We start from the raw sequence: 13,385 nt of genomic DNA on the forward strand, positions 1-13,385 counted from the left end.
CACAAGAACAGGGGTATCTCTTAAGTCTGGTGTAAAATTCACACTTCTCACACTAGAACCAAATTTGGAAATGCAAGATAGTCTCAGCTTCCAAAAGCTGAAATAGTTAGAAGAAAACAGCTTGTTAATAAAAATTCTGTTTGTTAATTCTCTTGAGAACTACCAGCAAGCAATAGGGATTTTTATATGTACATACACACACACACAGATTTACCCATTATTATTTTAGCTGTTGTACTTCTGGCCAATGCACAGGCTGCAATTCAAATGAACGTTCTGAAGAATCACAGAACCTGTTTGCATAGTTGTGGCATCAATATATTCTATACAAGTTCCCCAAATAATAATGAGTGAAAGTGTGTTTGCTGTTTGTTTTTCAGCACCAAGGCTTTTTAGTATTTTCTAAAAGCAAGTTTTAGCTAACTATCAGGAAAAAAATGACTTTGTGTAATTAGTCCAAGTCAAAAACTTATGTCCCAGATCTTGCAGAAAATATTCTTGAGCCACTCAAACAGGAAAGAAAACAACCACTTCTTTAGCTTTGTTACTTTTTTGCTTGAAAATTTTCAGTTACTGGCTGTGATTTCATCAGCAAACTTTCCTGAGAGCTTCCCTACATAACCAAGGGCAATAGAAAGAACTACAGAATACTGCACTCAGCAGTTTTACAAAGAAATAAGGAGATGGAGCAAAAGGGCATGTTCCAACTTGCTTCACTGTTTTACCATGACTATTTTAGAATTACAGCAGGCTGTTACTATCACTTCTTGCCTTCCTATTTTCTAAAACTTTAGTAATGCAACTTTGCTATGTCATTGGCTACATTTACCTTGCAAGCATAGAGAAACCATTCATACACCTCTTGTGCTAAAACTGACAGAAGTAAAATTTATATTTATGTCTAAGGCTCAGGCTTTCAGGCTTAGCAAAGGCACACTAGCCATACAGCAATGTCTGTCTGTCACAGGACACTTTTCTGAAAGAAAGAAATCCACATTTTATATTCAGTGTCAAAAAGCAGATTGAATACTGGTTTGCTACTACAGTAACTTGTAATTTTGTTTCTCTTAACACCTGGGAATCTTAGCCATTTTTAGGTGTCTCTTCTGTTCTATGATTTTTCTCTTTGGAATACTATTAACTTTTTTGTCTACATATTTCTGGAGGACAAATTGTAACTATACAAGTTACCCACCTCACCTACCCACTCATCTTTCAGAATGGAGAAACCCCTCTATTAACATAACTGAAGACACTCCCCAAGTTTTAAGAGTCCTTTCAGCACTAAGCTTGAAAGAGAAGCATAACTGTCATAGATGGGAGTGCAAAGTATTTTCCTACTATTTTAATTTTTACACTGATATTCCCAGGAGAAGATTTCCACTACTCCTCTTTGTGTCTTAGTAGTTAACTTAGTATAGTGCAAGTGCTGAATTTTCATTCAAATTATTTATTTCTCCTTTAAAAGTACACAGAATTCAGTTTCACAGCTCAAAGTATTGCCACACCTTGCTCCGAATTGATCATATATTTGCTTTTTCCCCCCTCCTCCCCATCGAAAGAAAAGATTAAGGGATTGCTTTCATTTTCTGAAGTGTAATTTGCAGTGCTAAAACTTGCTTTATTTCATTGCAGTAAGAAAAAAAAATAATCCCTCGGGTATTATATTCAAGACATGCAATGGTTTTAAACCATGTTTACCATTTGTTTCTAGAAAGACACTTACTAGAAATCAGTAGGATGCTGTAAAGTGTCATTTCTGACAATCCAAAGTGCCAGAATGGCAGCAGGGAACATACAGAGTTAAACAACTTGAAAACCATTTCAGTACAATTTGAGAGAAGGAGCAGAGTATCTGAAGTGAATTATCATTAGTCAGGGATCTGAAAGTATTTTAAGTAATGCAAATTCAATGCAACAGATCTATGCTTCTCTACACTATGTGTTTAGGTTGTTCACCAGACAAGGAGCAGGAGTAACCCCACTTAGAATAGGTGGAATTAAAAAGTGATATGGTATCAATGGTATAATATATAATATCAATAATATTTAATAATATCAGTAATATTTGTTTCCCAACTTTCTAATTTCCATTTGAGATATGATAGATCTCTTGAAGAAAAACCTAGTATATAAACAAAGGCATCAAGGATAAAGAATCCACAGTGTCACTGTCTGAGTTTAAATATTAATTATTCTCCCTGGTAAAAATTCCCAGGGCACAATCTCTTGATGCAAGGGGTAAGTTTCCATACTTAATGGCTCTCCTTGCTAGTAAGAGATATTCAGTCGCAAGTACCACCTCAATTCAGACATCAAGAGAGATCAATGAGTGGGTATTCCAAATTGGCCCAATACTCAACTGATTGCAACAGAGTCTTGAGGGGGGAAAAGGGGGGAAAAGGGGGGAAAAGGGGGGAAAAGGGGGGAAAAGGGGGGAAAAGGGGGGAAAAGGGGGGAAAAGGGGGGAAAAGGGGGGAAAAGGGGGGAAAAGGGGGGAAAAGGGGGGAAAAGGGGGGAAAAGGGGGGAAAAGGGGGGAAAAGGGGGGAAAAGGGGGGAAAAGGGGGGAAAAGGGGGGAAAAGGGGGGAAAAGGGGGGAAAAGGGGGGAAAAGGGGGGAAAAGGGGGGAAAAGGGGGGAAAAGGGGGGAAAAGGGGGGAAAAGGGGGGAAAAGGGGGGAAAAGGGGGGAAAAAGAAAAAAAAGAAAAAAGAAAAAAAAAGAAAAAAAAAGAAAAAAAAAGAAAAAAAAAGAAAAAAAAAGAAAAAAAAAGAAAAAAAAAGAAAAAAAAGAAAAAAAGAAAAAAAAGAAAAAAAGAAAAAAAAGAAAAAAAGAAAAAAAAGAAAAAAGAAAAAAAGAAAAAAAAGAAAAAAAAGAAAAAAAAGAAAAAAAGAAAAAAAAGAAAAAAAAGAAAAAAAAGAAAAAAAAGAAAAAAAGAAAAAAAAGAAAAAAAAGAAAAAAGAAAAAAAAGAAAAAAAAGAAAAAAAAGAAAAAAGTAATCAGTATAATGATAAATTGTGATCTGCTCCTCCAGTTTTTTTTCAAAAGGAAGTTAGAGAAATCATTAGAAATAATAAGCTTGTTCTGAAATGGAAGAACGTAAAATAAAGGCCATAGCCAAAGTTTTAAGTTACATAATGTATCACTTGAGAATTTGTTGTTTGACAGGCTAACTAAAAATGCCTTTCTGTTTATCATGGAGAAAAAAAACCCCAACACAGTTGCATGGTAGACTCTAGAAAAAATAATTTTAGTCATTACATGTAACATACAGCATGCTTGTTCTTTCAGGGCATAGTTTGTTATTGCTCTTTGAAGATCCTCTTTCTCAAGAAAAATTTAAGTCTGGGTATGCCAGGGGAAAGAAAAAGGTTTGGATATGTCAGACAGACATCATCTCAGTACAAGATAAAGGAATTTTCCTTCCCTTTGGGTAGCCTCTACATTAAAAGATATGCCAGGACAGATTTAAGCAGGTAGCCTTATGAATAGGACACAGTCTAGAGAAATGAAAAACCTTCAGCCTTGGGAACCTTTGAAACAGAAGCCCCATGAACACACAACCCATGTGAAGGAAGGGCTCTAACTTCCAGGGATTCCCTTGCTGAATCACCCGGTGTTGCAAAATTGAACAATGCTACATAAGGAATGCACAAGGAAACTGGGAGAGACAAACACACACTCGTAAGGAAACACAGACAGATGCAAGAAAAACAGGAATGCAGGGAAAATCTTCAGCTTTAAATCAGTAGGCTTGGACTAAAAGGAGACAGTGTGGAGGGTATATTCTAACATTTTATTAGTTAGCGAAACTTTTATGTATATTGGAAAAAAGAGCATGCTGTAACAAAACACTTCTGAAATTTAGTATCTGTGCAACTACATTTATAATTCTGGCCATTTATCCTATTTTCCATATCTGTTATTGCTGCTCTTACTTGTTACTTCATGCAGATAATAAAAACAAAACATACTCAAGGCAGGGCTATCTCCTTACATCTGGAAAATACCTGGCACATCTCTCAAGCCACTGCATTTACATGCAGTTTATCACTGGGCTGTTTTCTAACATATCCTGAAAAGTATTTTTTACTTTTCAGACACTGCTTGATATGTTCATTGCAGAGTGTCAGTTAAGACATGCAGCAAAAACAATGGTTCTAACAGGTAAGAAAAAAAATATAAATCCAAATACTAGAGACAAGCACAGCAAATACACAGCCCCATTTAAATAGAGACAAGACCCCCCAATTTATTCTATACTAGAGACTAAAAATTACATTATTACTTTTCAGAAATTTACATGACATTCACTTCAAGTTAATATGGGAATTATCTTCCACTACTGTTAAGAAACCAACATTGGCAAGCTGTGAAAGAGCATTTTTTCCTGTCGATGGAAATTAAATCAAACCATTTCTAACTTCAGAATCTTCAATATCAGAAGTTACATGGAAAAACAGTTAGCAGAACATGATTGTACAGAGATGCCAGAAACTTAAATACACCTTAAATTTACTATGACTTGCAAAACACTACATAAACACACTACTCACTTGTTTTGAAGGACAGTGCTCGTTCTTCTCATCTGTCATCTTCCCACCCTTCGGTGCCCTTCTTGGTTGCTTGATGCTGGTTTTTATAGCAGGCCGGCACACATAATTCTCAAGGTTCTTGGGAGGTTTTTTCGTTCGCTTTGCTTGAAGACCAATCTTCAGTTTCAAGTTTCCCTCCGAAAAGTTTGTTTCTTTCACTGAAAACTGTTGCTGTGCATCAGTCAGAGCCTCATTCTTCCCATTCTCAGTACTGTTCCCCTCCCGATTCTTCTTCTTACTGTCGTCTTCTTCCTTGGTGCAACTTTCTAGCTCTACTTCTCCTTTTCCCACCAATGAGCCAATGTTTACTACAGAAGGGCTTTTCCCAGAAAACCCTTCAGAATCGGAACCCAAGCCTAACATAGCAGTATTCCGAGGGTCCATCACAGGCGGAATATATGCCTTCAGGTAATTTTAGGGAAGATTTACAGAGATATGTTCCAAAGAAGATCTGCTCTACTACTGGCAGCCAGCATTTTTTACTCTGTAGAAGGAAAAGAAGTAAACTTTGATTTTCTAGCAGAAATTAATATTAAAAACAATTAGAAAGCAAACAATCACAGTTCAGACAAGCAAAATTGCACAGCTGATGTTTGAAAACACCAACCCTTCTTGTATCCTACTACAAAAATACAATTTATCTGTAAAACCACTTTTAAGTGATAGGTGAAAAATCAAAAGTACGTGAATATTATAATTTCCAACTCATCCACAGGACACTTCAGATGATGGTTAAGGCTTTTAATATTGATTATGATTTTTTTTTTGTTTTTAAAAAACCAAACAGAACCCAGCTACTTCTAGTACTGCCACTCTTAGTCTGGACCCACTGAAACAGCTGCATCTAAGGAATGATGCAGCTAATGAAAACTATGCTAAAGCATCCAAAACCCAGAGACAATCCGATTTTAATCATCAGAGCCAGTAGGAAAGTTGAGCTTAACCCAAGTATGCATTGGTTTACAAACATGCCACAAAATCTGCTTATTAGTTAAGGACTTTCCACAATTCAGGAAGAAGGATGGGAGAACAGAAAAAAACCCCACCAAACAACCCCACCAAATACATTCACACACTAATTTATACGTCCTGGAGCATGGGAACAGAAAAGTCCACACTTCTATCATCAGAGACACTGTTATGAACATATAATTAACCTATTTATTGTAAGATATTAGACAGAATTTTTTTGATCTTAACTAAAGCAAAAGCTGATTTGAATCAATTTGCTAATGCAAGGGTTTCAAAACCCTGGCTGGCGGACTACTTGCACAGTGTGCCGGCATTGCCTTCTGTGTTTGTACACAGACCACCACAGAACTGTAAGCTGCTGTTTCCCTCACTGCCAAAGAGCAAACAAAATATGTGTACCCCATTATATTTGTATCTGCAAACAAAAATCATCATAGAAAGAATCTGCAGAAGACACAAATATGGTGTACTGGTCACTACCAAAGAGGACAAATCATAGTTACAAAGGAGACGCTAAACATACACATTTCAATACAGTCAGATATTTCGAGTACAATGTAAGAGAATGGACACATGCAATGTTTACAGAACTGGGGGCTTGAAAATCAGCAACCCTCAAAAGGACTCTGTGCACAGGATGAACAGGAACTCCTGGTGAAATGTGACAGCCACAAGGACATACACAACCCTTGTAGTGTACTGAAAAAGTATCATGTCTTTTTGACACTGCTATGACAACCCGTTGCCCATATGCCCACCCGTGGATGTGGCACACCGAACCACTCCAGATCAATCCCTACTTTGCCTTAACAGCAGCGTGGGAGAGAAGTTCTCCTTTCTCAAGTTTTAGGAGCCAAACCAGAACAATCTGGGTGGACATACTTGTTTTAGGGACATTCTAAGCAGAAAGTGTTTAAATATCTTCACCATTTAAATACCTTAATCATTTTTGAAAATGAAATATGTCAGAAACAGGTCTGAAAAAAATATCAATGTACTGGAAAGAGCATCACAGGAACTAAACCAGCATGATTTTCTGTTCTTATCTGCTATACAATTATTAAGGCTGAATTGTAAGGAATCCTATGAAAAGATTTCAGTGGTTTCAATGAATATCAAAATGAGTTTCAATAGTTTCAAAAAAGGTTTCAATGAGCTCAGCAATTATCTATGACATTTGGCTCCTGGCAGGTGCAGCACATGCATACTCGAGCCCATCAGCACATGGCAGGTCCCAAAGCCATATGCCTCTTATCCAGACAATAATTAGAAAAACAGCAGTGAGGAGGTAGTATTTTGAGGTGGCTCAGTGAACACAAGCACTGTATAAAATGGGGCAATGATAAGGAATGTGAAAGGCGATACTAGGAGAGGACTAAGGCAACTGCAGTGGACACAGGTTGGAAGGCAGGATTAGTGGGGACAGAAGAAATGCTGCTGAGAACACAAAATGCATATCATTAGAAAGCTACCTTCTCAGAGAAAACAAACTTATTTTCACATGTTCTGTGCACATTATGAAGAGGTATTTCTATCTGCAGCTATGACTTGTCAACTAAGAACATCCTGAAAAATCAAAAATGCTGTTATTACTCATAAGACCAGAGGTAATTAGATAAAATCGATAAAATCTCCATTTTACAACTAGAAAAAATGTGTAGAGCAGTATGATACAGTGGGCTAGAAAGCAAGTCAGTGACAGTTCCTAGTTCAAGGCCCAATGTTCAGTCCATTAGGCTACACCATGTTACCAAAACCAGGCTTTTTCTTACATGCCAATGCACAAGGAAAACTGGCCAGCAGTAAAGTAATTCTAAGCTAATGCATGAATTTTTATTATTCAAGTTCAAGAAAAGGAGAGAATCCTACAGGCCATCGTGCAACTCTCAAATCTATGTTCACACAAATGTTTCCTTCTCTAGTGAGTATGGTCCAGAACAGCTATAACACTTCAGTCATTTTCTTAAAAAAAAAAATAATAAAATATTAATAAGCTTAAAATCTGACACCAAATTAAAATGAAACAGCACCATCTATACTGCTGTATTTGGTGCTGTATTTACTTAATAGCAAGACTTTAAGTAAGTACACTCGTACACTGACCTCAGAAACTGCAAGACCAAGACAAAGTGCACACTGAGAATTAAAGGAGAACTGTCTTAAAATCTTATCCTGTGATAACACAGAATCAGTAACTATCCTAGAAACAAAGTCACAAAATTGATGGCTCTCATGAGCACATAGCAGGTCATTTTATTTATTCATTAATTCCTCTCTACATAGACAACAAAAATGCTAATCCTGGACCTAATCATCATTTTGCCTTGATCACTGCTATCTTCTCTCCGACCCTCCATTTCTACCCACTCTAATTCACAGAAAACGTGTCTGCCAATTTGATCATTTTCATAACCGTGAACTGATTAGATCTCATCTCTTTGAATCCCAAGAATGCTTCTTCTTCCCTACCTCATCAAGTCCAAGCTTCCCATCCATCGCCTTCAAGGTGTGCCTAACTGTACCTTGGTTCTTCACTTGTTCCTGTTCCTTAGTGCTTTCTGTTTCACCAGTGACAACCATTATATGTGTTCTTTTCCTTCCGCCCCCCTTGTATTTAACACCATTGCTTTCTCTGTGCTAGTCTTCACACTTTGTATGCCCCACTTGCACCAGTCTACAGGATCTTTACCATTCCTCTTGCAGGTTGTGCCTTAAATTCTCCTTGTGGATGTTAATGCAGCCAAATTATGACAGCCATAGTTCAGAGGCAGCTATAAAAGCTTGCATGAATTTACCCTGAAAACTCCCAATGATTTGGTACTTTCAAGACCTAAAACTATCATATTTACCGGTGTGATACAAGGTACATATCTGTGTCTTTGCTTTCAACATTTGTTCCGTTAATTTGCAAGTCTTGTTTTTAATTATACTATAGGCTTCTTCAGGTCAGAAAAATGGGCTATGGACTTGCAAAGTACCTGCTTCGACAATACTGATCCCTGAAAGAGATCTTTGCATGGTCCCACTACAAAGACCTTTACAAGAAAAGCATTATATCCATCTCATGCACCCAATATGATTCATGTGAAATTAAAGTAGTGGAGAGTGATTGCCCATGCCCACAATTAAGTATTTTCTAAGCTTGCACACTGTTATTTAACCAGACTGCTTCGTAACTTCTAAGACTAGAAAGTACTGCTATAATCAAGCAGCATGGCATTCTACATCAGACCAAGAACTCTGCTCAGCAATTCCTATCCCACTGCTCACATTTTGCAGACCCACAGCAGGTCTTTCCAAAGCAACATCAACGTTTTTTATTTAAAGACTTTTTTTGATGAAAGAAATTGCCATTTCCCTTGGGACTCTATTCCAAGACATAATCCACATTTTGCAACAACTTTCATCCATGGGATCTTAGGCTAACATAAATTTTGCTAGATTAAGAACCATCTAGTATCAAATTCCTATACGGCCTTATGAATTATGATCAAGACACATCCTAACCATCTCCCTAAGCAGCAAAACACATCAAACTTCCAACTTCTCATTCTGTAGATCTCAAATCCCTCCTGTAATTGTTCTTCCCCCCCCAAATTAACTAGGAAGCATTTTAACATCCATTTTGACATGTGCTACCTAGAACTAAATGGTGTTCATTAATGATTTTTCTAGTGCCATATACAGTTTTAGTATCTATTATTCATTCTTATTCTCCTGTTGACACATCCAAAGCCCTTTTTGCCCATCACCTGCTAAGACTTCCGTTCTTCTGATCCCCTGCTTTTCCAGAAAAAAAATACCAAGGGTTGACTTCTACTGCCAGCTTCTAGATATGTTTCCCCCCCCCGCACCTTAGCAATATTAAATGAGATTTCTTTTTCCTCTGTCCAATTTACTATGTCATCTTAATTTTTGCTACTGTTTTTGTTGACAAAAACATATTGTGATTTTATATTTGGAAGGTGAGTATTTTTCTTTTGGTTCCTTCCATTGCTTCAGCTTCAGGGGACATTAAAAAAATTCAGCTGAGTGTCTGAAATCCCGGAATATTACTAGTAACTCTATGGCCTCCCACAATCCCTTCTCATATTCCTTGTCTTCTTTCTTCTGCTATGGAAGACAGGCTACCACACTCAGAAGTTCTTTCTCAAAAAGAGAATAAAACGTGTCATAAAAGCCCCACTATATTTCTCCACATCACATAACCTAAGCAGCAACACAGACCACTGGAGGTCACTGAAATAGGATTTCAAGGACTTTGGATTACCTATGTATTTTTTAAAAGTTGAGATAGAGACACTTGGCAGAAATAAAGTTACTGTTTGTGTTATATGAGGTGAGAAATAGAATATTTTACAAATAGGATCTGTTAGCTGTGTTTTTAACAGCCATAAAATACCAGAGTACCTGTCTTGTCAAGAAGAATATTTTACAGAAGTGTTCATAGCAAAGACAGTATGGGCCATGTGTTGAGAGAGCAAATGGCAGGACACTTATTTTGTAGAAGGAAACACAGAGGGCAGACATGATGATACTTTGCAAGTATGCTCCAGTGAGGGGAAAACTTTGTAAGTAGATATAATGTTTCTTCTGGTATCTTAACCTTACTTCTTCTGATATCATAGGTTAACTGAAAAATCTGGAAACACAAGATTGAATTTTGACTTGCCTGATAATTTTGTTGTTTCACTATTCATATGCAAATTAATATGAAATTGCTAAACATTGCATAACAAAACGCACATTTGATCAGACCAAAGGTTCACTTAGCCTTAGGCTGTTAGTCCCAACATTAGGCAATACTGATTGCCTAGGGAAAAGCATAAAAAACCCCAACATATGCTGTGGTAATTCTGCTAAAATATTCCCCCAGCCTCTAAATTTGTGATTCAGGAACTTCCTGAGAGGTATGTCTCTATGTCTAATGCCTTTAAATGGATTTTTCTGAAAAAACAAACAAACAAACAAAACCCCCAAACAAACCCTAAAACTCTTTTATACCCACCTAGTAAAAGATAATGTAAGGGACATAGTAAACCAGTATTTCACCTTTAACTCCTGACATAATGTGCAGACAATGCCTTTGGTTATGTCAAAAATACCCCAGTGCTAGGATGGCCACACATGCCATGTGAGCCATGCTGCACAACAGGTACTGCTGTGATACAGAAAATTAGAAACAAATACAGATTTTGCTTTCACAGAATAATCACAGTAGGTCTGCATATCAGATTTTTTTTTTTCTTTTTGAAAGCTGAGATGAAACACACGACCTCACTGGAGTGGAAGAAATGTGTCCACAATGGCAAAAGTTGACCTCTTGCCAATGACAGCACAAGTTAATTTTTTTTTTTTTTAAGAAGTCAACAATCCATTTGACAACAATATGTATTTAAAAATAACTGTAATTCGGTAACTGTATGTGCTATTTCCATATTTCTCTTGTGACAACAGCATTACAATTTATATCAATAAGCCTGTCTCTTGCACCAAGTGTTTAAACTGCTTTTTGTATCCTCAAGGACAGTTTAAACTTCTGAAAACAAGCTGCTTCTTTTTGTAAATTATGACTCATATTGTTTTACTGTTTATTATCACTCAAACATTAAGTGCTTTTTAAATGACTGTTGACTGCCTGTCAAATGTAACTAAAGTCCAAAAAGAAGTTGTGGTAATTTTGTCTTTAAAACCAAGATGTACTTAGACCCCCTCAAAATAAAAAAAATCTGTCTTATACTCTTATACAGTTTAGAAAAGCTACTGAAACTTTAATTTTCGAGTAAGAATGCTTCTTAAGAACTCAAGTAGGCAGACAGATGATGATTTTAGAGCCCATCTCTACCCATATGTTCAACCAGCTGCTAGAACTTCCCCATTCAGGCAGAGGCACCAGGCATGGTCTCAAGGTCCTCAAGGATGACCACAGGAAACACAAGTCTTTCAGGATTCACCCAAAAAACCCAATGTCCTTGGAAAACATTGCTTTTGCAGGTGCAATCTACATTAATGCAAGGAAGACAATCAAAATAAATGAGAGATGCAAAAAAGGTACACTGTTCCTGAAAATGAAAACTTATTTAAATGTTTGAAGGTAAAGTCACGGTTTTTTACCACGCATCCCTCCCTTAGTCTCTGCTCCCCAGATCTCTCCTAACAAGACTGGAAAGCCAGAGTAAGAACCCACTACCTCAAGTTTCCCTTACTGGTTCCTGACAACACACAACTACCAGGAGAGTGAATGCGTGTCCTGAGGCCATCTGATGGAAACCCACATTCCAAGTAGTTTCTAGTTCTCTGCTAGGTAATTAACAGAGTGAAGAAACCACAAACCAAGGGTGAAAAACAGAAGTTAGAAAGTCAGGAGACTATCTAACAGAAAGAAAAGAACAGCAACACATTTTGGCTTCTGGTCTGAGAGACAGGTAAGTCTAAGATACGTTAGGCTCAACCACCTAATCCCAAATTACCGGTCAATAAAACAAAAATAGGATGAAAAATCCCATGGAAGTAGAATTTCAGAAATATGATTTTGGGCGGGGGGGGTGGGGGGCGGGAAGGATTTCAAACAGAAAAGTCTACAAGCCACTGACCTAGTAAATTAGCCAATATCCCAACAAGCCAAAAACAACCCACCTCTGCCAGAGAGACCCCCACCTCCATCAGCTCAGGGCCCCCAGCTCCCCCTGCACCACCGCCTTTCACCTAAGGGAAGGACCACTCTCTTCCCACCATCTCTGCCCTACAGAAAAATCAAAGTTTCGGGGATGCGGAGACTTGCGCACAGACACGGGGAAACTTCCTGAAACCCGACACGGGCACCCGGCAGACGAGGGACTCCCCCGGGGCCGCTGCCAGGGGGTACCCTCGCCCCCCCCCGCCCCTCCAGCGCGGCACCGGGCCAGCTGTCAGGTGATATCCCGCCCCCCCCCCCCCCGCTCCCGCGGGGCCCGACAGAACGCATGAGCGCGGCTGTCAGGCTCTCTCCACCCCCGCAGGGCACAGGCCCGGCTTCGGGCGTCCCGCCGGCACACGGCCTCCCCGCGGGCACCGTTCCTGTCACCGGGACCCCCCCCCCCTCGGCGCCGCCCCGGGCCCGGGCCCCGCTGGCGGGGATCCCCCGCCTCCCTCCCCGGCGTGGGCCCGGCTGTCAGGGATCCCCCGCCCCCTCCCGGCGCGGGCTCGGCTGTCAGGGATCCCCCCGCCCCACTTCACGCAAGGGCCCGACCGGGCTCCCCCGCTCCACTCCGGGCGCGGGCCCTGCCGGGGCCCCACGCGCACGCCCGCCGCCGCGGACCCGGCCGCCGCCAGGGATCCCCCGCCGCCGCCCCGGCAAGCCCCGCCGCCGGGGATGCCCCGCGCCCGCGAACGGGGCCCGGGGCCGGTACGGCGGCCGGCAGCGCGGCAGGGATGCGGGGCAGCGCGCGCCTCGGCGCCGGTGCGGGGCGGGGCGGCCCCCGCCGCGGCTCCCCGGCCAGGCTCCCCTCCCCCCGGGCTCCGGGCCTGAGGCGGTCCCAGTCCCCGCCCGCCGCCCGCTCGCTCGCTCGCCCGCTCCTCACCGTGTCAGCGACAACACGGCCGGGGCCGAGGACGGGCTCCTCCGCGCCGCATCTTCCCGGCCGCCCGCGCGGACGGGGCCAGGGCGGGACCCGGACCGACCGGCCGCCGCTTCGGCCCTGCTCCGAGCCAAGGCAGCGAAACCAAAATGGCGGCGGCTCCTGCTCCACCGCGAGCGAGCGCCCGGCGCCCCGCCTTCCCCGCGCCCGGCCACGCCCTCCCCCGGTCACACCCCTCCGGGCTAGCCCCGCCCCCGCCGAGAG

At 40.9% G+C, this 13,385-nt stretch overlaps 1 protein-coding gene across 4 annotated transcripts in view; it reads right to left on the minus strand.

Annotated features, from left to right (window-relative positions):
* The window catches only part of ASH1L (ASH1 like histone lysine methyltransferase), a 64,572-nt gene extending 51,297 nt beyond the window's left edge, over window positions 1-13,275 (minus strand). For all 4 annotated transcript variants that reach the window (XM_075041049.1, XM_075041048.1, XM_075041047.1 and 1 more), the window contains exons 1-2: window positions 13,125-13,275; window positions 4,555-5,077 (exon numbers count right to left, since the gene is read on the minus strand). In XM_075041049.1, the coding sequence (XP_074897150.1) occupies window positions 4,555-4,977 (423 nt within the window). In that variant the 5' untranslated portion in view covers window positions 4,978-5,077; window positions 13,125-13,275. The remainder of the gene's footprint in view (window positions 1-4,554; window positions 5,078-13,124) is intronic.
* Between the last annotated feature and the right edge of the window lie 110 nt (window positions 13,276-13,385).

Source organism: Buteo buteo, chromosome 11 (genome assembly GCF_964188355.1).
Source record: "Buteo buteo chromosome 11, bButBut1.hap1.1, whole genome shotgun sequence".
Lineage (NCBI taxonomy): Eukaryota > Metazoa > Chordata > Aves > Accipitriformes > Accipitridae > Buteo > Buteo buteo.